The sequence below is a fragment of the Geotrypetes seraphini genome, chromosome 9, assembly GCF_902459505.1.
Source record: "Geotrypetes seraphini chromosome 9, aGeoSer1.1, whole genome shotgun sequence".
Taxonomy (NCBI): domain Eukaryota; kingdom Metazoa; phylum Chordata; class Amphibia; order Gymnophiona; family Dermophiidae; genus Geotrypetes; species Geotrypetes seraphini.
The window spans coordinates 84837704-84864336 of record NC_047092.1 but is presented as its reverse complement, the minus strand read 5'-3'; the positions used below and the strand labels follow the sequence as shown (position 1 = coordinate 84864336).

The 26633-nt window shown below is 42.0% G+C and overlaps 1 protein-coding gene across 1 annotated transcript in view; it reads left to right on the top strand.

Moving 5' to 3' along the window:
* Window positions 1-1432: 1432 nt before the first annotated feature.
* The window catches only part of DHRS7C (dehydrogenase/reductase 7C), a 151631-nt gene continuing 126430 nt past the window's right edge, over window positions 1433-26633 (top strand). The window contains exons 1-3 of the mRNA XM_033959314.1: window positions 1433-1519; window positions 2052-2208; window positions 23410-23522. Coding sequence (XP_033815205.1) covers window positions 2055-2208; window positions 23410-23522 — 267 coding nt within the window. The 5' untranslated portion in view covers window positions 1433-1519; window positions 2052-2054. The remainder of the gene's footprint in view (window positions 1520-2051; window positions 2209-23409; window positions 23523-26633) is intronic.

Genomic DNA, 26633 nt, shown 5'->3' with positions numbered 1-26633 from the left:
GCTAGAATTTGAAGAGAAGAGTGAGGGGTGATGCTGGACCTGTGGAGCAGAATGATAAGTGCTGCTGAAGTGGGAAAGGGAGATGTGCTGCTGGATCTAGGGGGAGGGGAGAGAGGGAGAGGTGCTGCTAAATCTGGGGATGGAGAAGGAAAGATGCTGCTGAAACTGTAAGGAGAGAGAGAGAGAGAGAGAGAGACTGGATTGAGGGGCAATGGAGAAAGAAAGAAAGAAAGACTGGATTAGGGTAAGAGAAGGGGAGAGACACTGGATTGCAGGGGAGAGCAAGGAATAGAGAAGAAAAAATATTAGCCCTTGGGTGAGGGTGCGAGGGCAGAAGGGAAGAGAGAGAGAAGAAGGGTCACAGAGAAGATTCTGGGCATGGAGAGAGCATAAAGACAATATTTACTGACCACAGAGGGAGAGATAGAGACTGAGAACAGATTCTGAATATTGGGAGAAAAGGAACAAGGACACAGAAGGGATATGCTATACTGGGCATAGAAGAAAGATGGAGGGTGGGCATGAAGAAAGAAGACATGTCAAATGAACAGGAGGCCCTGCAATGACAGGAACACCCCCCTTCCCCAAAAAGCTGAAGAAAGACACTGGAATGGAAAATAAAATGCTCAAAAAAAGGTAGGAAAAAAAGGAATTTATTAAAGGGAATATGTCAGCTTTTAGAAATGCCCATTTCTGATACCTTGTATTTCACCTTTTATTTCTCTAGTATTGCTGTACAGAGTCTGATTTCTTGAGATTTCCAGCTCAGTTTCTTGCCTTTATATCGCTATTACTGATCTGTGGTCCTTAGTTTCATATTTGTTGAAGGTCTATGTTTTGCATGTGTGACCAGGATGTGGTATTCTTCTAACATGCAGTTTCTGTGTAGAGATCTTGTGGCAGTCTCATGTGGGTTTTTTTCCCCCATTAGGTGGTGTAATAGTGTTTTAGGGCCCAGTGCAATATTTACAGTGCTATCTGGATGGGGCTGTGAGAAGGGTGGGGAGTGGACGGGGCCATGGCTAGGGGGCCCAGTGTACTTGTGTACCTAGGGCCCACCAAAGAATTAATCCTGACCTGTGTGAATGGCCTCCCCAAATAGGCAGCCTGTTATAAAATCACCCTTTATCTGTATAAGCTTAGCGATTGTAATCTTTAGTGAACCAACCTCTAAACTGTACTATGCATGTGTACTTTTAAGAGTTTGTTCAATAATTTATTTTTTCTTCCTTTCTTTCTATAAAATATCATTAAATTGTACAAGCTCAAAGAAGCTATGACTTTCCAGCTAAGGCAACACTGCCGTAATTCAATTGCTCTGCCATGTGTCTGCATGGATCAGATTGTAGATTCTAAATTTGCTGCCTTAAAAATGTAACTCATTTGAGAACTATTAATAGCCTCAAGGGCATTGCACAGAAAAGTGGGTGTACACGGGATACTGATAGTTCAACATTCAGTTTAAAGTCACTGGTGGAAAATCATTTTTGTTTCCTCATTTCTTCATATTTGTATCACAGTAAGTGATTTTTAAAAATTATATTTATCCTTTTCTGGGATGTATTGGGCTATTGGTTGTGTGTAATAGCTTTTTCATTTAGGCAGTCTTACTTATTAGTGAAAATACTTTTATGAATGTAACTCAAACACATTCGCCATATACTTAAACAGGATATTGAAAAATGCCAACGTGTTACTTCCTTAGCTTTTCTCAAAGTCCTTATAAATGCAGGAAAGAGACAGAATTTCAACACTATTTGTCTTCTTTTTTATACCTAAAGTTTCTTATTACAATTCTAGAGTGAACAGATTAGCAGAAGTAGTCATGTTTCCCATGCTTTCCTGGAGATTGGCTTTCATTTTATAAATTTCTATCTATCTGCAGGAAGAGCTGGCACAGGAAACAGACAGCACACAGCTGCTAGAGACAAAATCAAGTTCTTTGAGTTATAGTTTATTTGCAATAGAATGTATTAATTAATACGCAATGTTAAATTCTCCACATTTTTTTTTATTTTTTATTTATTAATCTGATTATCTTCTTTCTACAGGTGATGGGAGTCCTGGCCTTCTTTGTATTACCTTTGATTCTCTTTGGAATCAGTGGACTTGTTTATATTTACAAAGAAATTGTCAGATTGATGTCTAAATCTGTGATGAGAAATAAAGTGGTGGTGATCACTGATGCCATCTCTGGATTGGGCAAAGGTATGGGAATTGTCAGTTTTCCTGCTGAGCAGAGATAGCACTAGCATACAAAACATAATTTTTTTTGCAAAGCTTGCTCAAATGTCTCATGGTTATCCCCAGTATCACATGCCATAGTTTGTATAAATTGTTGGCATTATTATGAAAAGGATCAGGGGTGCAATTCAAGTATGTCCTCTTCATGGGACATGCCCAGAGTATTAAAGACTTGATTTATTTTGGCTAGGTTCTAATTGATAGTAAAGGCCTTGCCCCCAAATGAAGTGAGTATCTGTTTAAGTGATTTTATAATTTGAACTCATTCTGCTGAAGACAGTACAACTCTGCTTTTTTCTTTCTTTCTTTTTTTTTTTTTTTTAAAATACTTTATTCATTTCAAATCTGAAATTAGGTACAATAAATACATATAACATTTAAGCTTACAATTACACCTGATATCTTATAATTGATCCTTATAAAATAAAATAATATTCCCCGCCCCTAAATATTTATGAAAATGATTTATTTTAATTATAATCAAAAACTCTGCTTTTTTCCTTCTCTGATCTGGAAAGCTAAGTAAGGATTTGGTGGAACATCACCCCTTATAGCAAAGAGTGGTCAAAATTCATGAGATGAAAGAAAAATTCCTCAGCTGTCTTACTCCAACTTTCAAATTCCTGCCCTTCCTTATGAACTTGCAGTCCCTGTTTTAACATTCCAGGCTAGAGTTCACACTGTTTGACTTTGAAATGCCATAATTCTATCTCATTGATTAATTGGAAATAATGTGTCGCTATCTCCACTTTCTTAGCTTTTAATTTCAGAATTTGCTCAGAGTTATTCTCTTGCACTATTGTAAGATGATCTATCAATTCACCAGAGACTTGATATGCCTGTTCCAGCTCTACAGTATTTTAACTGTGTAATCTGTCTGGCAAAAGAGGTTTCATTACTCTTCAAGTGATAAATTTCATTCATAAGTATTGAAAGTATCTGCACTTTCAGGCATTATCTAGATCACACATTGTGCATTCTCTTTCTTTCTCCAGAATACCACAACATTCCTTTACCACTGTGACCTCCTCTTGTGCCAATCAATTCTGTCTGTACCTGCTCTGCCACGATATATGTGTGATTCAAATCATTTTGTAATTTTTCTTTGAGAAAATATAGCACACATTTACACTCATGCACAAACTCTGTGGGCATCTTAGGCTTAGCTGCTAAAACATTTCTATAGGCAACTGTCAGGAGTTGTCAGTGTTCCAGGGTTTATTGCTGTAGCCTGTCTGAACTCGTCTAAGTATCAACCCCATTTTACATAACAGAAGGCAGCCACTATACAATCTGCTGATTCAAAATCAGTCTATTCTGACTGTAGTCATGTGAAAACTCCCCTACAAAAATACAGCGGGACAGAATATTGCTCAGTTAAAATACATTGCCAAAAAAATAATCACAGTAATAATAAAAATATTTGTGTCCAATGAGCTTTAATATTATAGTGGCATTGTGCAATGTTTAAAAACTTGCCCAAATGTGAAACAGTAAACAGTCCTTTATAGCCATTAAGGGGCTCTCATAGTATGTTGCAGTAAGCAGTAATATCTGGTTACCACAGCACAAAATGGCATTCTCTGGGGCACACAGAGGCATACTCATGGTAGTTTTGCCATGTGCGCATGCTACCTACACGTTAAACAAAGAATTTATTTTTTGGCGCAGAGGATGTGTCTGGGGCAGAGTGGACACATTTATGTACATTGGTTAGTATATCGTCAATGCTGTGTGTTATCGATTAGCGCTGTTTTAGTGTATGAGTCCCTACCAACTATAAGATAGGTGGCAGTAGAGGCACAGGTGCTAATGCCCAGGTGCTAATGGGATAATTAGTGCATGACTATTAATGGAAAAATCTGAAAAGTGACCATTTTTACCCTGTGTCAAAAATGGCCTTAATGTGTAGGAAAGACCTGTGTAAGGGCATGCTAAGGTCACTTTTTTTTCCGTTCAAAATTTTTTCTTAAGTTTTGAATAAGGCAATAACAAGAAAGTAGAACAATCTGCAAAGTGCAACACAACAAGAAACAAAAAAAAGACCCAATATTCCACAGTGAGAACAATCCAGAGACTGTGGATATAGATATTCTGAAAGATCATAATAATAATAATAATAACTTTATTTTTTTATACCGCCATAGTCAAACTGACTTCTAGGCGGTTCACATAGAAAGAAGGCTGGACAATCAGCGAATTACAAAATGCAAGAAGAAGGAAGTTACATCATGAATTGGAGAAGCATGGGGAAAGAATACATGAGAGAAGAAAGATGTTACATAATACAATGGGGTTATATGGGGAAGAAAAAAAAACCTGAGAGGGTGATCTGATTAAGCAAGGAATTTGCCAAATAGAACGGTTTTAATTGATTTTCGGAATGTGTTGTAGGTCTGTCTGGCTTTATTTATGTGGTTTCCCAGCCAGGATTGCTGTCTGCTTGGAACATGAAGGTTCTTTCTAGGAAGGATTTGTATTTGTAGCCTGTGATCTTTGGGTATGCAGATATTTTTGTGTAGAGTGGGGTTGTGTAGAGTTAAGTGTGTTTACAGGTAGGAAGGTGCTAGGCCCCAGACTTGTTTGAAGCAGATATAAGCAAATTTGAACAGTATTCGCGCCTCCACAGATAGCCAGTGTAATTTCTTGTAATAGGGGCTAATGTGGTCTTTTTTTATCAGTCCGAAGATCAAGCGAACTGCAGTGTTTTGCACTAATCTTAATTTTTGTACTGTTTTTTTGGGGATACCCAGGTAGGCGATGTTGCAGTAATCTAGGGTAGATAGGATCAGTGACTGCACCAGTAATCTGAATGATGTTGTGTCAAAGTATTTTTTAATAGTCCTTAGCTTCCACAGCATGTAAAAGCATTTCTTCACCAGTAGGTTGTGTGGTCAGTCATGGTTAAGTGAGTATCTAGAGTGAGGCCCAATATTTTTATGGTTTTGGCGATTGGATATTCATGGCCGTTTATTTTTAACGATGTTTTCATTATTTTGTTGTTGGGGCTTACCAAAAAGACTTGTTTTCTCTGCGTTTATTTTTAGTTTGAAGCTGGTGGTCCATTTTTCAATTTCTATCGTTGTGTGTGAGAGGTTATCTATAGTTTCATTTGTGATGTCATTTAAGGGGATTAGGATGGTCTGTGTATATATAGTGTTTTAAGTTTAATTTTTGTAGTAGGTGACCTAAGGATGCGAGGTAGATGTTGAATAATATGGGTGATAGAGGGGAGCCTTGTGGCACCTCTGATGGGTTGGAGTAATTTCTGTTGCTGGTTACTCGGTAGGATCTGTTTGTTAGGAATTCTTGGAACCATTTCATTACCTTTCCTGAGATTCCTATTGCATCAAGGCATAGTAGCATGATTTCGTGGTCTACTAGGTCAAACGCACTGCTGAGGTCAAGTTGCAGAATCAATGCGCTTTTGCCTTTGCTGAAAAGATCATAGAGGTGGTTTAGTATGGAAGCTATAACTGTTTCTGTGCTGTATCCTTTCCTGAAGCCTGATTGGTGTTCACTGAGGATGTTAAATTTGTCTAGGTAGTCTGTTAGTTATAGGTTGACCAATCCTTCCTGTAGCTTTGTAAAAAGGGGAATGCTTGCTGTGGGTCTGTAATTGGTTGTTAGTGCTGTTGAGGTTTTTTGACCTTTGGGTATCAGAGTAATTAGTATGTGTCCCATATCCTTGTTTAATGGTCCGTTTAAAAGGGAAGTTGTTAACCACGTGAATAGTTCCATTTTGAAGTTAGGGGGGGGGCAACTGTCATGATTTTAGGGGAGCATTCATCGAGAAGGCAGTTAGATTTGGAGTAGTTGTTGAATAAACTTAGGAACTGGTGCCAGTTTGGGAATTCAAAGTGATCCCTATTCATGTCTGCTCTGGGAACCTGATCATGAGGTTCAAGGTATTGAAGTGTATTGGTTGTGGGTATGGGTAGAGTAGTTCTTAGGTCAGTGATTTTATTTTTAAAAAAGTTAGCTAGGGTTTGAGTGGATGGAGTGCTCTCATTGTCCTTTTTCAGGATTCATGTTGTGTCTGTTAACGTTTTTACTAGTTTGAATAATTTTTTACTGTTTATTTTTGTTGAACCAATTTTTTGTGCGTAGTGCTTTGTGCGTTTTTCTTTGATCAGATTTTTGTATATTTTCATTTTTTGTTTCCAGTTTGTCTTGTCTATTTCTTTGTTTTTTGCCAGATTCTTTCCAATTTTCTTAGTTTCTGTTTGTTGGTTAGTAGCTCTGAGTCGAACCATTCGTTTGGTGGTCTATCTTTCTTTTTGTATGTTTGGTATGGGGCTATTTGGTCTAAGAGGTCTTTACTGAACTTTTCCCATCTTGTTGGGAATTCCTGTATTTCGTTGGTTGTGGGACGTAGCTCATAGTGAGCCCAGAATTCTGTTGGGTTTATGGTAACACGACAGGTTATTGTTTTTGTGTTTTTACTTTTGTATTTCAGTTGAGAGCTCTTTTTTTGCCGGTGTAGGTTGAAATTGCCAATATAGTGGTCTGACCAGATGCATTTTTTCCAGGTCCCTGTGTAATATTGTATTCTTGGATCAAGGGGGGGGGGGTTTGAGAGAAAGTAATTATGTCTAGTTTATGTCCTTTTTCATGGGTTATCTCTGTGTCTGGAATTGGAAAATTGAGTGACATTAGGAAGTTGGCAATTTTGGTTACTTCTGGCTTTCCCTTTTGTTCTAGGTGTATGTTTATGTCCCCCAGAAGTAGATTGTATGATCCTTTTAGTGTATTTACGGTTAGAAATTCGGAGAATTCATCTCTGGCGTTTGACCATTTTTTGGGTGGGAAATAAAATAGAGTAGTAGTCAATGATTCTTCTAGTTTGGCGTTGGTGATTTTGCAAGTTAGTATTTCTAGGTTTTCTGATGTTTTGGAGTCTGTCTTAGAGTAGTTAAAGGGTTCTTTTAGTATAATCGCTAGGCCGCCTCCTTTTTTCCAGCTTCTTGATAGTGGGAGTATTTTGTATCCCTGTGGTAGAATTTCTTTCATGATAATGTCTGTGTCAGAGACCATCCATGTTTCTTTTAGGAAAAGGAAATCTGGCTTTGTTTGCAATATCCAATCGTTTAATATGTGTGCTTTGTTTCTCACGGAGCGGGTATTTAGATAGTATCTCGTGATGTTTTCATAGTTGGATGGGGTGAGAGTGTCAGAATATATTAACTTTTTTAGGTTTCTGTTTTTGGTCTGGTTCCTATATGGTTTGTGGGGTTTGCAGCTGGTGTTTATCACTGGGATTTGAAGTGGGCCTTGCTCTGGATAGATTTTTGGTAGTTGATGGGAGTTTGTTGATTTGGATAGTTTGGCTGGTCTGTGCCAGGAGGGATAGTTGTGAATAGGTTGATGAGATTTGTCTTCAATGGCCCAGCATCTAGAGCAGATTAGGTATAGTATCCCTAATAGTTGTTGGTGTTTTTTAAAAAAATTGCCATGTTGTGTGGGTGTAGTGGGATGTAAGTTGTATTTTAATATTTTGTACATCACTTAGAATGTGGAATAAGCGATTAATCAAATATTTAATAAACGTGGAAACTTGGAAACTTATCAGGTAGTAGTGGGCAGAACAGGCTATACATGTGGTAATAGGCTATGCATGCGGTAACAGTACTGGGTAGTACCGGCTATATATGAGGTAGCAGTCTAAACATGCGGTGGCAGGCTGTACATGCAGTAAACAGGCTATACGGGCAGTCTATACAAGCTATGCATACAGTCTATAGAAGTTGTACAGGCTATATATGCAGGTTATACTGTCTATACAGGCTAAACATGCGGTAGCAGGCTAAACATGTGATAACAGGTTGTACATGTAGTCTATACAAGCTATATATGCAGTCTATACATGTTATGCAGTCTATACTTGGTATACAGGCTATATATGCAGGCTATACAAGCTATACAAGCAGTCTATACCTGCGGTAGTAAGCTGTACATGTAGGCTATAATTATAGATTATACTGGCTCTTTGCAATAAAAACATTAAAATGTAAATATAAGTCTATAGTACATATGTAATAGTCCAACCGGTAATATGTAATATTAGTATGTAATATACATATGTAATAGTCCAACTGCTACAAACTCTATTCCTGACAAATCTGTGCCTATTCCTAGGACCCGAAAGCAAACTGTAAGTCTGACAGGCAGGCAGCACACATGGCAGAGAGTCAGAGAATAGGACAAAGTGCAACAGCACCTCAGAATACCTACAATGAATCCTATTATTCCTTATTCAAAACTACAGAAGTAAAAACTCCTTTTAAACCTGCAGCTTTCCAAGCTGACACACACAGGGTTAAGAAAAGGGGTGGAGTCAGCAAGGCTGACTGTATCCAGCAGGGCTAGAGCCAGGAAGAATGAAGCTTCCACAGCTGAGAGCTGGAGGAGGGAGTGGCAGGAACAGGAAGACCCAGAACAGCCTGTGAAACAACGGAGAAGCAGGGGTCTCCCAGGCACGGAGTGTGCTGTTTTTATCCCAGGACAAGCAGGCAGGTATTCTCACGTATGGGTGACGTCATCCGACGGAGCCCCGATGCGGACGCTTCACAAACAGACTTGCTTGAAGAAACTAGAAGTTTCGGGTCGCCCGCACCGCGCATGCGCGAGTGCCTTCCCGCCCAGTGCACAGGGCGCGTCTCCTTGGTTCTTAGTTTTCCGCGGAGCCAAGAAGTCCGTCTTTGACTCTCTGCGTTCAACTTAGTTCACTTTTGCCTTCTCTCAATCGCGGTTGGTGTTCTTTATTCACGAATCGCTGTTTTATTTTATTTTATTTGTTTTTATCTAGTTTAAAAAAAAAAAAAAATTTTGTCTTCCGTCCGTTTTCCGGGACGGGCCGCTCGGCCGCAGCCCACAAGCTTCGACCTTGCAGCGGCTGTTTTTAGGCCTATGTCCCGGCCTGCTCCAGGCTTTAAGAAGTGTAGCAAGTGTTGGCGCATGATCTCTCTCACGGACCCTCATAGACGCTGCCTCAAGTGTCTGGGGCCTAAACATCATCCCACGTCATGCCTGCCTTGCCAAACACTTCTGCCTCATGCTTTTAAGCGTCGTTGCATTCAAGTAGACAAGCTCTTCGAGATGGAGTCTTCGACTGATCCCTCGACTTCGAAGGCGTCTTCGGCTTCGACTTCCATCGAGCCTCCTTCCGCGCCTCCTGCTTCTACCTCGAGCCTCATCAAGCCTTTCTCGTTTGCAGCGGCTCTTGCTTTGACATCATCTGCTGTATCTTCCCCTGTTTCCTCAGGTCAGATAGCTCAGCAGTTGGTTCCGCCGGTGGTGATCAAAGTGTCTAAGACTACTAAGTCGAAGCACACTCACACTCCCTCGAAGGAACCTCCAGCCAAGGCAGGTGGACCGGTTTCAGGTGCGGATCCCACCTTGCCGGCTTCTTTCCAGACCATTTTAGAGAAGCAGTTTCTTCAGTACCTTACCATTATGGGTCCTAAACTGCTTCCTATTATCCTGCCTGGGCATCCAGCAACCTCCTACGAGGTCAAGCCGCCTCCTATGCCCCAGTTGGAGCCACACTCTTTGCAGGGAACAGAATCTTTGTGAGTGTCTGGTCTGCCACCTAAGCACGAAAGGCAAGGAGTAGATTCTTTGCGAGTGCATCAACAAGATTCCTCACACTCTCAGCAAGAAGCAGAGTCTTTGCGAGTGCATCGAGGTTCCTCCTCCAAGCCTCTGGAGCTTCGATCTACAGCCTCTAGTCCTATTCATACATTGGCATCGGCTGCTTCCGTCTCCGAGGCAAAATCTCCTCGATCATCGAGGTCTGGTTCTAGACACAGTTCTCACCATCACTCGAGACCTTCATCGAGGCATTCTTCATGGCATCGTTTCTCGCAGCATATTCCATCTTCCTCAAAGCCTTGTTCTACACCGACCTCGACCAGACCACCGACTCCTCGTTCCAGGTTTCCGATGCCGGACCTCGAGGATATCCCGGCCTCGATTGCCTTGACCAAGTCACCAGGTTCCTATGAGACTTTTTTCCATGCCGAAGCTTCTTCTTCGACACATGCTGCCTCGACATCCTCTCGAGACAAGGCATTACCGGATCAGTTGTCTTTTTCATCTTTCCTACGACAGATGGCTGTAGATTTGGATGTTAAATTGGATACTGGCTCCAAATATTCTAAGGAATATCTTGAAGTCATGCGTCTCCCTCAGCCTCAGGCAGAGAGTCTCAAGTTTTCACTTCACAAGCTTTTGGACCAGACTTTTACTCGATGTATGGAGACTCCATTTTCTATACCAACATTTCCTGGAAAATTGGACTCAAGGTATAAAACGGTGCATCACAAGGGATTTGACAACTCACAGTTATCTCATCAATCCCTACTAGTTGAATCTTCCTTGAAAAGATCCCATCCTTCCAAGGTCTATGCTACAGTCCCCCCTGGCAGGGAGGGGAAAACTAAGGACAAATTTGGACGTCGCATCTACCAGAATGCTATGATGTCCTCTAAAGTCCTCAATTATAATTTTTATTTCATTACTTATTTTGAATTTCTTCTTTCTCTACTGCCAAAATTTTTGACTTTCAAGAAGTCATTGCTTCTTTTTCTCAGTTGCATCTCCATCTCCTGCAATCATCTTACGATGCCTTTGAGTTATCTGCCCGAGCGGCTACTTGCTCTGTGGCTATGCGTCGTCTTGCATGGCTTTGTACCATTGACATGGACTCTAATCTTCAAGACTGCCTGGCTGACATCCCTTGTCAAGGCAATGACCTTTTTGATGAGTCCATCGAAGCAGCCACTAAAAAATTATCTGACCATGAAAAGTCATTTGCTTCAATTGTGAGACCTAAACCGAAGCCAACACCTGTCAAGCCTGCACATCCGGCTGTTATCTATCAAAGGCGTTTTGCTCCAAAGCCAGCTCCTTATATTTGCCCTCCTCTGAAAAAACAGCCACCTCAGAAGCAACAGAAATCCCAACCTTCTGCTGCACCTAAGGCTTCTCAGCCTATTTGACTGTTTAAAACAGAGCACAACCTCCACCGTTCTGTCTCTGTCTCTCTTTTCCCCTATAGGAGGTCGTCTCCATCATTTTTACAACAGATGGACTTAATTACCTCAGACCTCTGGGTACTTACCATCATCAAAGAAGGATACTCTCTTCATTTCATTCAGGTTCCACCGGAGCTTCCTCCAAGAGAGTATCCTTCCAATCCATCCCAGACCGCCCTTCTTCAGGAAGCTCAAGCTCTGCTTTGTCACCATGCCATCGAACCAGTTCCTTTGGACCAGAAGAACAGGGGATTTTACTCCCGTTACTTCCTTGTTCCGAAGAAGACGGGCGATCTGTGACCCATTCTGGATCTCAGTGCTCTCAACAAATTTCTAGTCAAAGAAAAGTTTTGAATGTTGTCCCTGGCATTCCTTTATCCCCTTCTCGAGTAGAACGACTGGTTATGCTCTCTGGATCTCAAGGAGGCCTACATTCATATTCCCATCCTTCCGGCCTCCCGTCAATACCTCAGATTTCGGGTGGGGAATCTGCACTACCAATACAGAGTTCTACCCTTCGGCCTGGCCTCATCTCCCAGAGTGTTCACCAAGTGCCTGGTAGTGGTAGCAGCAGCTCTACGGAATCATGGTCTTCAGGTATTTCCCTACCTCGACGACTGACTCATCAAAGATTCCACATCTCAAGGGGTTATTGTAGCGACCCAACAGACTACCTGGTTCCTACAAAGTTTGGGATTCGAAATCAACTTCAGCCCTCTCAGAAACTACAGTTCATTGGGGCTGTTCTGGACACTGTCCAACTCAGAGCTATCCTTCCACAACAACGCCTGGCAGCTCTTCTTCAACTCTGTCACACTGTGTCTTCCTGCTCTTCCATCTCAGCGAGACACATGATGGTGCTTCTGGGTCACATGGCCTCCACAATACACATGACTCCTTTTGCCAGACTTCACCTCAGAATTCCTCAATGGAGTCTGGCATCTCAGTGGACGCAGGCTTGCGATCCTTTTTCTTGACACATTACAGTCTTTGAAGAAGTCTCTCCGTTGGTGGATGCTCTCTTCCAATCTTTCCAGAGGCTTGCTTTTTCAAACACCCCCTCATCAGAAGGTCCTCACGACAGACTTGTCGACCTACGCTTGGGGCGCTCATCTCGATGGTCTCCATATTCAAGGCCTCTGGACCAGTACGGATCGTCAGTGTCATATCAATCAGTTGGAACTCAGAGCGATCCTCAAAGCTCTCCATGCTTTTCAACATCTCCTTCACGACACAGTAGTCCTCATCCGCACGGACAACCAAGTCGCCATGTATTATGTCAACAAACAGGGAAAGACAGGATCTGCCTCCCTTTGTCAAGAAGCTCTGGAGGTTTGGGACTGGGCGATCCATCACAACACCTTCCTCAAAGCTGTCTACATTCAAGGGGCACAGAATTGCTTGGTGGACAACTTGAGTCGTCTCCTGCAACCTCATGAATGGACTCTCCATTCCTCGTCTCTTCATCACATTTTCTCACAGTGGGGAACACCTCAGATAGACCTCTTTAAAGCTCCCCACAACTACAAACTGCCTCAGTTCTGCTCCAGTATATACTCTCCTCATCGCCTTGAGGCAGATGCTTTTCTTCTGGAATGGATGAATCTGTTCCTCTACGCATTTCCTCCATTGCCTCTCATTCTCAAGTCTCTAGTCAAATTGAAGAACGATCATGCCATCATGATTCTAATCGCTCCTCGGTGGCCGAGACAACCATGGTACTCCCGTCTACTTTAACTCAGCAGCAGGGAGCCATACCTTCTACCAGTTTTTCCTTCTCTACTTACAAAGAGTCAAGGATCTCTGCTTCATCCCAACCTGCAGTCTCTGCACCTGACAGCTTGGTACCTCTCAACATAACACCTCTTCAGTTTTCTCGATCTGTAAGAGACATTTTAGAAGCTTCTAGAAAGCTTACCACTCGACAATGCTATCACCAAAAATGGACTAGATTTTCTCATCATAAGGAGCCTCATCATTCCTCCTTATCTTCTGTTTTAGATTATCTTTTGCACCTATCCAACTCTGGCCTCAAGTCTACATCCATACGAGTCCATCTCAGTGCAATTGCAGCTTTTCATCAGCCTATTGAAGGGAAACCCCTCTCTGCTCAACCGGTAGTTTCCAGATTCATGAAAGGACTTTTCAATGTTAAACCTCCTCTCAAACCGCCTCTTGTGGTTTGGGACTTCAATGTTGTCCTTTCTCAACTCATGAAGCCTCCTTTTGAACCAATTGATAAGGCTCTTCTGAAGTATCTCACATGGAAAGTGGTGTTTCTCATTGCCCTTATTTCTGCTCGACGAGTCAATGAGCTACAAGCTTTAGTTACTGATCAATCATTCACTGTGTTCCATCATGACAATGAGCTACAAGCTTTAGTTACTGATCCACCATTCACTGTGTTCCATCTTCGTACTCATCCAAAATTCCTACCTAAAGTGGTCTCAGAATTTCATCTTAACCAATCTATCATCTTTCCAGTGTTTTTTCCAAAGCCTCATTCTCACCCTGGAGAATCAGATCTTCATACTCTGGACTGTAAACGTGCTTTGGCCTTCTACTTGGAACGCACCAAACCACACAGAGCTGCTCCTCAATTTTTTGTCTCTTTCGATCCAAATAAGTTGGGACATCCAATTTCTAAACATACCATCTCCAACTGGATGGCGGCTTGTATCTCTTTCTGCTATGCCCAGGCTGGATTACCACTTCACAGTAAAGTCACAGCCCATAAAGTCAAAGCAATGGCAGCTTCTGTAGTTTTTCTCAGATCGACACCTATTGAGGAAATTTGCAAGGCTGCTACTTGGTCCTCGGTTCATACCTTCACTTCTCATTATTGTCTGGATACTTTCTCCAGACGGGATGGACAGTTTGGCCAAACAGTATTACAAAATTTATTCTCCTAAGTTGCCAACACTCCCACCATCCCATTCTGGTTAACTTGGAGGTCACCCATACGTGAGAATACCTACCTGCTTGTCCTGGGATAAAGCACAGTTACTTACCATAACAGGTGTTATCCAGGGACAGCAGGCAGCTATTCTCACAACCCAACCACCTCCCCTGGTTGGCTTCTCTGCTAGCTATCTGAACTGAGTAGACACGCCCTGTGCACTGGGCGGGAAGGCACTCGCGCATGCGTGGTGTGGGCAACTCAAAACTTCTAGTTTCTTCAAGCAAGTCTGCTTGTGATGTGTCCGAATCGAGGCTCCGTCGGATGATGTCACCCATATATGAGAATAGCTGCCTGCTGTCCCTGGATAACACCTGTTACGGTAAGTAACTGTGCTTTCTTTCCAATGCCTTTGCCTTGTTCCAGGTTGACGTCTGTAACTCCCAGGCAGAGCAGGAATCATTTGCCCAGAGCCAGGTTAGCTTTTGAGGGGGATATTCCTGGGGAGAACTGTAAGCAGGCTGGCTGAGAAAAATGGAACCACATGGCAGAGAAGTAACTCCTATGGAGGTAAATGAACAAGAGTTTGAGAGTAATATTGTAGATTATCCTATGGAGTTTGATTATGAACCAGAGGAAAGAATGTGTGTGGAAGGCAAGGATGGGATGACTAAACCTTATTTAGACAAGAAGCCTTCCTGGTTAAAAGTACAATAAAGATCCTATAACTGAAAAGGATTGGAAACAAAGATTGAATGTGTGGACAGGTGTGTTGGTTGAATGAGCTTTGGTGTAGGGGAGAAAAGCCCAGCAGTGTTACAATTGAAGCCAGATTTAAAACCAGGGCTGTTATAACTACCAAAGTTTGTCCCTGTCCAGAGATATTGTTTAATTGGGAACACGGGAGGTGTACAGGGTTCATTTATCTATATTTGTGTGGAGCTTGTTCCCACACCTACTGGCCCCAGCTAGAGAGTCAGGGCAGTAAGGTGAGAGAACTCTTTGGAGCTAGGCACAAGAGTGTGTGCTTTAATTAGACTGTGGAGAATAGTAGCAGTCTGTGAATTGAGTGCAGGCAGGAGCGCTGCTTGGAGTGGCTTGCAGGGCTGAGATAAGCCAATGTGAGCCGATTTGCCAAGGCTGCTTGGACTGAGATAAGGCAGCAGCCCAGGGACAAAAACAGTGAAACCAATTGGCTGTTTTTGATTTGGAAAAGTAATGGATTCCTGAACTGTGGGAGATCTGTACAGTGGGCTGTATATTGAAGTATGGACTGTGTTGAAAGCCCGGCTAGCAGGTTTTGCAGCCACTAGCCTGTTTAAAGAATTGTCAAAGAAAATAAAAGTTTTTGTTTTTGAATGTGCAAAAGGAAGAAAAGACTTTATTTGCTGAAATCTACACACCTCATTGACACTCTGTGGGAACTAGATCCAAGCATGCGTGGTCGGGGCTCCAACCACGCCACTAGCGGTAACCTATATAACAAATTATACAGGAACTGAGTTAGGGCATTACTGATGGTATTAAGATGCACAATATCTAGACAGTGGTGACCATATCCATCCACTATAATAAAACCCTTAGTGCACAAATTTAGATCCAAGATGGCCGCGAGTGGCTGAATGTTGGGAAGCGTCTCTCAAGTGTTTGGTAGAAATTGGAATTTTTACCTTATCGCATTTTCTCAGCTTTGCCTGAGTGTTTCCCCATGCCTAAAAGGAGAGGGAGAAGTGCCGCTGGAGCCTTGAGGTGCTCTGAAAATCCTCCTCCTCTTACTATCGAGCAGCTCCTGAATCGCCTTCAGAGGGAGTCGATGACTTCAGGGAATCACCCGCAGGACTCGGCGGCACAGAGTGAAGCCGCAAAAATCCCTGGGTTAGAGGTTACGCTGAGCCCTGAAGCATGAGACACTCACCCCCAACCGCAGCATACTAGCTCACCGCGGGAACCAGGCGTATCCAACGAGACAGTGCCTGTAACCCAGGAGGCTTGTTCATCTGGGAGCTTTGTGACGGACACACCAAAAGACTTTTTGAGTCTGGAGAGTGATACTGAGGCTGGAACATCGAGGAAGAGGGAGGCACAACAAGACCAACAAACTACAAACTTGGGAGGTGAGATTTCTTCTTTCATTTTTGAAAAACCTACTGAAATTACAATGAAGTCTCTCTGGGAATTAGTTGTTAAACTGGGAAACTCCTTGAATCCACAAATTAAAGTGCTGGAAAAGAAAATTGATAAACAGGAACAAGAACTGAATGCATTACAATTCGAAATGACTTCAGTTAAAACTATGTCTCAAAAAAATGAAGCTGAAATAACAGGGGTCAAACAAGTACAAGAAGTTGTGATTAAAGACAGTATTAACATTAGGTGGAAACAGCCACATGCCAATAATTTGTAGTTCCTAAATTTCCCTAGGGTTCCCTCTATGTCCCACAGGGAAATGTTAAAGAAATATTTCTTGGAGATTTTTTCAGTTTCAGAGGAACTAATTCCACCATTCACACAAGTATTCTATTTGCCTGTTAGAAAATTGGATCAGCAATTGACTAATGAGGGTCAACAGGAACTATTACACTATTGGAAACTTCAATAAGTGAATTGGCTATACCAGCAACATTGTTGGTGACTGTTGCATTGGCGCCAGATAAGAACTGGATAATGAAGATGTTCTTTAAAAATAGAACTAAAGAGTTTCTGGGTCAGAAAGTACAAATCTTTCCAGATGTTACCAAAGAGACTCAAAAATGGAGAAAGCTGTTCTTATTATTAAAATCTGGAGTAATTTCAGTGGGGGGAAAAATTTTTCCTTAGGTTTCCCTGTAAATGTATTCATTATGGTTCAGATAAATATGTTTTCTTTGATCTGACATACCTAACAAAGTTTGTAGCTTTGAAACGTCTTGAGAAAGGTGGAATAATGAAAGTAACAGATGAGACACATGGTTAATTACTCCCTGCGACTTCAGTCACTTAGATTTTCTTCAAGATTAAATTGATTTTTCTTGATTGTTATATTGTTACTCTTTTGAAGTCTTGGATCATAATAATTGTGGACTACAGATTGCTTAATTGTAAGGAGAATATGTTAGTATCTCTCCTATTGTGTTATTTTTTCTTCTAGTTCCTAATTACAATCTAACTGTACAAGATGTTATGCTTTTTTAAAACTCTTAGCGCGCATGCGCACTTCAAATTCTGTGCTTCCATGGTAACGCGCAGTGCCTGCCTCAACTGATTTCCTACCCCGACGCCGGCTGACTTCTGCCTTCTGACTACACTGCCGCTGCCGGGATGCCTCTTCTCACCCCCGGACCAGCAGCAGCCACAGCAGCAGCTGTGGTTTCATCAAGCAGCTGGTTTCATCAAGCAGCCGGCCCACTTTTATAATGCAAGGCGAGCCGGCCTAGCAAAAGCCCTGAGGCTGCCCAGGCTAGCGGATGCTGGACAGGGTGAGCAGGGAAGGGATAAGGGGTACTACTGGACATGGTGTCACAAGCCCAGTACTACAGCTAGTCTTGTTCCAGCTAGAAAGCATAGGAACTTAGCCCTGAAGCTGAAAAGAGCTAATCAGTGCAGCAGCTCTCCAACTAGCATGGAGTAGGACTCAGATTCTGGGGAGGTTTCCCCAAGAGCAGGAGCCCTGGGAGGAGTTGGGACATTATGAGAACCAGTAGCGTACCAAGGGGGGGCGTGGGGGGAGGTCCGCCCCGGGTGCAGCCTTAGGGGGGCGGTACACAGCCGGCCAGGTCAGGAAAATTCTACCGGGCCGATCTGCCTTCCTTTCCCCTTCTTCCTTTCAATTCTGCGTCGCCCTGTCATCTCGTTACCTCTCCGCCTCCACCCGCCACGCCAACATCCGTGTGCGCTGTCATGAGCTGCACTTTTGCAGCGTGCTGCCCCGCCTCCAATCCTCTGGCACCGCCCCTACCCGCGTAGCTGCTCATTCAAGGCTTCGGTTTTATTATGTAGTTTGGGGCGGTTCTGTCCATTGATTGGCCGTGCGACGCCTGCTGTCTCCGCCCCCTTCCCCCTCCACCCGTGGCTCATGCACCGCGCAGGCTGCTGCTCCCTCCTCCGAGCCGGTCTCTTCAGTGTCTCTCTCCGACGCTTTAGAGAACGGAGTAGCCTCCAACGCGGTGACTTGGGGGGCTGTTCCCCGATGGCAGCAGCAATGGCTTGGGGGAGGGCAGGGAGAAAGAAAGATAGGGGGCAGGGAGACAGAAGGAAAGAAGGGAAACAGAGGAAAAGAAGGGAAACAGAGGAAAAGAAAGGGGGCATAAAGAGAGAAAAAAAGAAAGGGAGGCAGGGAGAAAGAAAGGGCAGGGAGAGAGGAAGAAAAAGTTGGGAGAGGGAAGGAGGTCTGGAGGAGAGGAAGCATACAGGCTGAAAGAAGGGAAGAAAGATTGGATTCACAGTCAGAAGAAGAAAGTGCAACCAGAGACTCATGAAATCACTAGACAAGGTAGGAAAAATGATTTTATTTTAAATTTAGTGATCAAAATGTGTCTGAATTTATATCTGCTGTCTATATTTTGCACTATGGCCCCCCTTTTACTAAAACACAATAGCGGTTTTTAGCGCAGGGAGCCTATGAATGTCGAGAGAAGCCCTGGGCATTCAACGCAGCTCCCTGCGATAAAAACTGCTATTGTGCTTTAGTAAAAAGGGAGGGGGAGTATTTTTCTATTTTTGTATGGTTGTTACTGAGGTGACAGTGCATAGAGTCATCTGCCTTGACCTCTTTGAAAAAACCCCAGAATAGGAATGATAATTAACATTTTCTCAGCGTACAGTGTGCTTTGTGTTTTTTAAAAAATTTTATTGTTGATAAATCATTTTGACTTGGCCATTTTAAAAGTAGCTTGCAAGCCCAAAAAATGTGGGCACCCCTGAGCTAGAGCATTGAAGCTGCGTGTTTCTGCCGTAAAGGTCATCTCTGACTCAACCGGAAGTTGCATCAGAGATGACCTTTACAGCAGCCATATGCAACTACAACGCTCTGGCTGCTGTAAGAAGGCAGTTTAGACATCGCCGGCCACAGGGCAGGGAGGTTTGTTGGACCGGGCCTGTTGTCCGGGCTGGGGGGGGAGAAAGCGCCACGAAGGTAAGGGGCAGGGATGGAGAAAGGAAGAAAAGGTGGGGTGGAGAGGAAAACAGGGTAAAACAGAGGGGGGAGAAGGATGCTGAACGCACATGGGGAAGACAGAGTGGGAAGAAGATGCTGAATGGAAATGGGGAACAGAGAGTGGGGAGAAGATGCTGAAGGGAAATGAGGAACAGAGAGTAGGGAGAAGATGCTGCAGGAAAATGGGGAAGAGAGAATAGGGAGAAGACGCTGAAGGGAAATGGGGAAGAGAGAGTTGGGAGAAGACACTGGCAGGGAAGAAGACAGAGATGCCAGACTATGTGAGGAGCAGAGGGAAGAAGATGGGTGCCAGACCAATTTGGAAGGAGGGAGAAAGGGAGAGGCACAGTAACAGAGCAAATAGAAGATGCAGAGAGAAGGGAGACAGTGGATGGAAGGAAGAGAGTAACAGGAAGATGAGGAAAGGAAAAATCAGAGAAGACAAAGGTAGAACAAAAATTTTCTATTTATTTATTGCTTTAGGAGACATGTGTCACTGTTTCTGTGGTGTTGCATTGTATGCAGAGTCCAGCTTCTTGCTGGTTCAATTTAACCTTTGTCTATGTATTTCTATTTTATCCCCCTTTTACAAAACTGTGGAGCATTTTTTAGCACCAGCTGTGGTGGTAGCAGCTCTGATGCTCAGAATTCTATGAGCGTCAGAGCTGTTACCACCGTGGCTAAAATCCACACTATAGTTTTGTAAAAGGGGGAGGGGTTAGTTTGTGATGACATATTCCATACTAGACAAAGGTGTGTTCTATGTGTTGGAAAGACTGGTTTTCTGTTAGGATTGACGGTGTAGGATTGATCTGTACTAGTCTGGCTTGTTTAGTTTTACAATGGGTGTATTGATGTTGTACTGCTCACTGCAGTATGTAAGATGCTGCCTTTTCCTAGGTACTCATGTGTGACATGTGGCTTGTAAAGTCATGTTTTTCGCACAGATGGGGGGGGGGGTGCCAAAAAATGATGGGTCCCGGGTGTCACATATGCTAGGTACGCCACTGATGAGAACAAAAACTCTTTTAAACCTAGGCCAGTCACTGGTAGGACACAGCCTAAGAAACAGGCTCTAGCCCCTTTAGGCACACACCTGCTGAGACTAATTGCAGATCAGGAGAAAGCCCAGGGAAAGCTGAAGCCTGCCCATCCCCCATACAGGCTTGGGCATGGCTCCCACAGAGAAAGGCAGTTGGAGCATGCAAACCAGGAAGAGACAGGGCTGAGCCAGCAGAGGAAACAGACCCATGGCTAGGTGCTCCAGAAGCCAGGCAAGATAATGAAGTTGGAATCTTTACCTGTAAACCAGCCAGACTGCCTGAGGCCAGAGGAAGCTATGGACATTGCACTGTAACCAGTTGAGAGTTAAGTTTTTCCTTTTATTTCTTTCGCTTGGAAAAGCTTTCAACTACACTGTGTTTTTGGAAGAAGGAACTGTATGTTTGCTGGCTGTTTCGGAATTTAAAAGACCATTACAGGAAAAGGCTACCCTGCCTGGAAAGGACTTTGTAATGTGTTTTTATTTTTGTTTTGTTTTTGAAAGTTAAAGCCACTGATTGATATAGTGGGGATTGTGGGGCAGAATCCACACAAAATCCATAGGGTTGGGATTGCGGGGCTTATAAGGCTGTTTGATAGTGGATTCAGCAATTCCCCACCCCTACCAACTTACTAGGGTTGGTAGGGGAAGCCTGACTATATTTAGGCAGGCACAGTGAGCTTTGCAGGGACAAGTTTGTGATTTCATGGACTGTGAATTACTTACCAATTTTGGATGTTTTTTTTTTACTTGAAAGAAGCCAGTAAGGTAATTCCTGGACTTACCCAGAGGCAAAGGGTGTGGCCAGCCATGTGCTGACCCGGCAGCCAGTAGAACTGCAGGGCTACTAGCCGGAACAGGTGAACTGTTTGGATTTTTTTTTCCTTATTTTGGATACATGTTTGAACATTGGCTTAATTACCAAATAAAGCCTTCCTTATTTGAACAGGGGCTGTACTGTAGCCTTATTATGTTTGGGGAACTTTTGCCATTCTGACTATTATTTTCCCAGGACATTATTTTCCCAGCAGGGCTTTCATCTTTTGAGGGCACGCTAGAATCAGCGATTGCGCTCAGCCAGGTACTCGCCTCAGGACCCGGTACCGGCTGCGCAACAATGGGGTAAGAGGAACCGTATCAAAGGCTTTGCTGAAATCTAAGTAATATACATCTAGCTTATGTCCTTGATCCAGTTCTCTGGTCACCCAATAAAAAATTTAAATCAGGTTCGTTTGACACGATTTACATTTAATAAAGCCATGTTGCCTCAGATCCTGTAACCCATTAGATTTTAGAAAGTTCACTATCCTTTCTTTCAGCAACACTTCCATAATTTTACCAGCCTGTGGTTTCCCGCTTCATCTCTGCGACTACTTTTGCAAATAGGGACCACATCCGCTCTTCTCCAATCCCCAGAAACCATTCCGGTCTCCAGAGATTTGTTGAACAAGTCTTTAATAGGACCTGCCAGAACCTCTCTGAGCTCCCTCAGTATCTTGGGATGGATCCTGTTCGGTACCATCGCTTTGTCCACCTTCAGTTTTTCAAGTTGTTCATAAACACTTTCCTCCGTGAACAGCGCAGATTCTACTCCATTTTCTTGTGTAACTTTGCCAGACAATCTCGGTCCTTCTCCAGGATTTTCTTCCGTGAACACAGAGCAGAAGTATTTGTTTAGCTCATTTGCTTTTTCCTCATCACTCTCCATATATCGGTTCATAGCATCTATTAGTTTTGAAATTCCATTTTTCATCTTCCTCCTTTCACTAATGTATCAGAAAAAAATTTTGTCTCCTTTTTTTACATTTTTAGCCATTGCGCTTCCGCCTGCGCTTTCGCCAGACATATCTCTCTCTTGGCTTCATTCAGTTTCACCCGGTAGTCCTTTCTGTACTCCTCTTCTTGGGGGCTTTTAGTATTATAGGAACGGTAACTCTTTCGCCTTTATTTTCTCTGCTACTAGTTTGGAAAATCATATCGGTTTCCTTTTTCTCTTGTTTTTATTTATTTTCTTCACATAAAGGTCCGTAGCCATTTTTATTGCTCCTTTCAGCTTAGATCACCTACATAGATAGAGGCTATTATGTGGGGAGTTTGTTTTGGTTTTTGTAGACACATGTGCTGCTACTAGGGCCCTTCTCTGCCACAACATAAAGCTCTGCCCACTTCTGGCACTGACAGTAGTGGTATCTGTGTCATGAGGATGCGCCCAAAGAGCAGGCTGAGCCCCTTGAATGAACTCCTAGGGATGACAACCTGTTGCACTGCCCTTTTCTGTTCTTCCAGCATTCCTTCCGGTATTTCCAGGAACTTTCAGGTAAAGTCCGATCCCACTTTGCATAATACGAGTTGCTTTCTTTTTATTACATGTAAATATTTTCTCTCCTGGTCCATCGGGTAAGGTATTTTATGTGTTTGCTTTAATTAAACCTGATACATATTTAATGTTAGTTTTTTTAGTTTCAAGTTTATTAAAAATTTGATTTGATCGATTATCAGATATCTAAGTGATGTACAATAACTTAAAATTGGGACTAATACATGCAGCATAATTAAACAACAAAAACACAACATAGACAAATACACAGATCAAGGTAAAAAGGGGAAAGAACTACAGTAGTTACAGGACAGAAGAATGTGGAAGGTGAAAACACAAGTAGGGGGGATATTTAGGATGATCTAGATTAGGAAAGAAAAAATGCAAAGAAATCCTTTCAAAAGCATCTTTAAATAACAAATTTGTTTGGTTTCCTTTAAATCTATCTATGGATGTTTACTCTCTCAGGCAAGCTGGTAGGGAGTTCCAAAGTTGTGGGGCTGTGACGGAGAAAATATTAGAGTGTCGTGTGTTAATAACTCTCAATGAAGGGACGGACAAAAGGTGTTGCTCATTTGTTCTTAGTGTTCGTGAAGCGGCATAGGTATGAGAAATCTGTTTAAAAATATAGGTGCTTTGAAGAATCGTGTTTTGAAGGTTAGTAAAGCTATCTTGTACGTAATCCTTGTACGTTATCCTTGTGGTGATAATGCTTTCTGTTATTTTTTGCTTATTCAGAATGTTCCAGAGTGTTTCATGCTGAAGGATCTCGTCTGGTACTTTGTGGTAGAACGTTGGAGAAGTTAAGAGATTTACATGATGCTTTAATCAGTGTTGCAGACCCAAGTGTTGTGAGTACTTTACTTAGATAGACATTTCAATATCCTGTTGTTTTTTTTCTTAGAAAGGATTTTATGACATGCAATCTTGAGTTTGAATAAGGGCCACTGAGCCCAGTTTACTGTTTCTAACAGTGGCCTAGCTAGGTCAATAGTCCATTCTCAACAGATCCCAAATACTAAATTATTTCCTTGTTGCTCACTCACTGTGATTTTCCACACAGCTACTTTAGCTAAAAAATGTTTATGGAATGGACTTTTTCCTCAAGAATTTTCCCATACCCTATGGGGTTCATAATAATTTAAAAAAAACAAACATCTAAAAAGTGGCCTAAATGGCTACTTGGACGATCAAAAAGCCTGATTGTCCAAGTACTCATAACCAAAGCTGGTTTTTAGACATATCTAAAACCAGCTTAGGCCTTTCCCCTGCCACTAAACGCACAGAAAGAAAAGAGGCGTGTTTAGAGGAAGGGAAAGGGCGGGTGGTGTGTGGGAGGTGGGCCGACCTACTCCTAGGTGTGCAGCAAGTATAACCAAAACCTTAGGCAGGTTGCCTAGTCGGCACTTATACGTTTTGACTTAGACAAAGTCAAAACAGGTCTGAATGCCGAAAAAAGGGCCGCTGAGCTGATCAGAGCTGCTGCGATCAGCTCAGCGGCCCCAGCAACCTGCCTACCCCCTACAGCAATGATCGCGGCAGGAGAGATGCCTCATCTCCTCTACCGCGATGCCATCACTCCTCTACCCAAACTGCTGTGACCCGCGGCAGGAGAGATGACCTATCTCTAATAATTAATCATACTCAATATATTTTATCCCATTCCCTCCCAACTCTTCAATATATCATAACACATATATCATATAATAAAGACTTTCCTTTCATTCAAAGCACGTAGTGAAAATTCAAAAAATTACACCCCCTCCCCATTGTTTCATTTGTACTAATCAGGGAAATGATATTTATTCATTGTAATAATTTGTTAATGGCCCACACACATCTTGAAATTTATTAAAATTTCCTTTCTGAAGAGCTAATGTTCTTTTCATTTTATAAATATGACACATTGAATTCCACTAAAAACTATAGTTTAATCTACTCCAATTTTTCCAATTGCATGTTATTTGTTGTATGGCAACTCCTGTTAAAATATGTAAGAGTTTATTATTTTTGGAAGATATTTGGCTCTTAGCCCTCATAGACATGCCAAATAATACTGTATCATACGATAATGCCACATAATTTTCTAACAAACTATTAATTTGGCCTCAAATTGATTTCCAGAAAGCCATAATAAATGGAGAATAGAACATTAAATGATCTAAAGTCCCTGCTTCAAGATGACAATACCAACATCTGTCCGACATAGAATAATCTAATATTTTAAATGAACAGGGGTCCAGAATGCTCTATGTAACAGGAAAAACCATGTTTGTCTCATAGATGCAGACATTGTACGTCTCGTCCTCCAAGACCAAATTTATGGCCATTGAGCCACAGTAATTTGATGCTTAATCTCAATGCTCCAAATGTCCTGGAGACCAATCTTTGTTTTTTTTATTCATAAATCCAGATATTAATTTATATCACTGAGTGGCCTGGTGTCCCAGGAAATCCACCTGAAAGCATAAGAACTCTAAACTATATTGATTATTAAGATTTTTCCATTCAGGGAACCCCACCTGAATGGCCTGCTTCAATTGCATCCATCTAAAATGTTGTGATTTATTAAGGCCATATTTATGTTGCAACTGTGAAAACTCAAGCAATTTACCATTAGAAATAACATCTTCTAATACACGTATTCCTGCAATCATCCAATGCTTCCAGATGACCTTAAATCTGCCAATTTGAATCTTGGAGTTCAGTCATATAGTTTGATTTGTTGAATTGTGAATTGGAATAGGTGACAAATTACTCACATATCTTATTGTTTTCCATATGTCTATAAATAATCTATTTTCTTTATATAATCTAGGCATTTTGATACTAAGTACATGGCATAATCGCAGAGGAAACATGAGGCGCCATTCCAACCATAACCAATCTGGGATATTATCAACAGGCTCTGGGAGGATCCAATACATACCCTGGCGCATAATATAGGATTGATGATGCCTATAAAAGTTGGGAAAATTTACCCCTCCCTCTGTAATCGTTTTTTGTAGAGATACTAAAGCAATTCTAACCTTTTTGCCCAGCCAAATAAATTTTGTGAGAATATTTAACTTTTTATAAAAAGACCCCTGAAAAAAAACTGGTAACATACTCATTTGATAACAAACCATAGGCAAAATCATCGTTTTAATAGTTTGAACTCTCCCCCACCAAGAAAGATGTAAAGGATTCCATTGCTCACACATTTCTGTTACACATTCACTTTCATTGTTTCGTCCAACGTGGTTTTTATCCAAATGCCTAAATATTTTATTCCGTCCTCTTACCATAGAGAGGGGAATGTTTCAAATAAACCTTTTTGTATAATGGACATTAAGTGGAAGAACTTCTGATTTACTCCAATTTATCTTATACGCTGAGAATTTTTCAAATTTTTCTATCAATTCTAGTAAGCTTGGAATGGTTGATTCCAGATTTCTCAAATGAAGCAATATATCATCTGCATAAGCAGAAACTTTATATTCCTGATCTAAATAATGAATACCCTGTATCTCCTTCACCTGCTGAATAGCTAACAAGGGTTCTAATATAATATCAAAAAGCAAAGGAGACAAAAGATAACCTTGTCTAACCCCCTTCTGCAGACTAAAATGCTCTGAGAAGTTATTATTAATATATAATCTAGCAACAGGAGAGCTATATAATGTTTGGATCATTTGTATAAATCCTGAACCTATACCAATCCATTCCATTGCTTGATACATGAAGGCCTATTCTATCTGATCAAAGGCCTTCTCTGCGTCCAAGGATACAGAAAAGGCTGGATCATTCATGGCTTTTGTTAAATTTAATATATGAAAAGCCAATCTGGTGTGGAATGTCTCTGAGCAACAAATCCTGTTTGGTGCATACCAATAATAAAAGGGAGAGCCTTGGCCAAGCGTAAAGCCAATGTTTTAGCTAGAAGTTTGCCATCCACATTAATTACAGAAATAGGCCTGTAA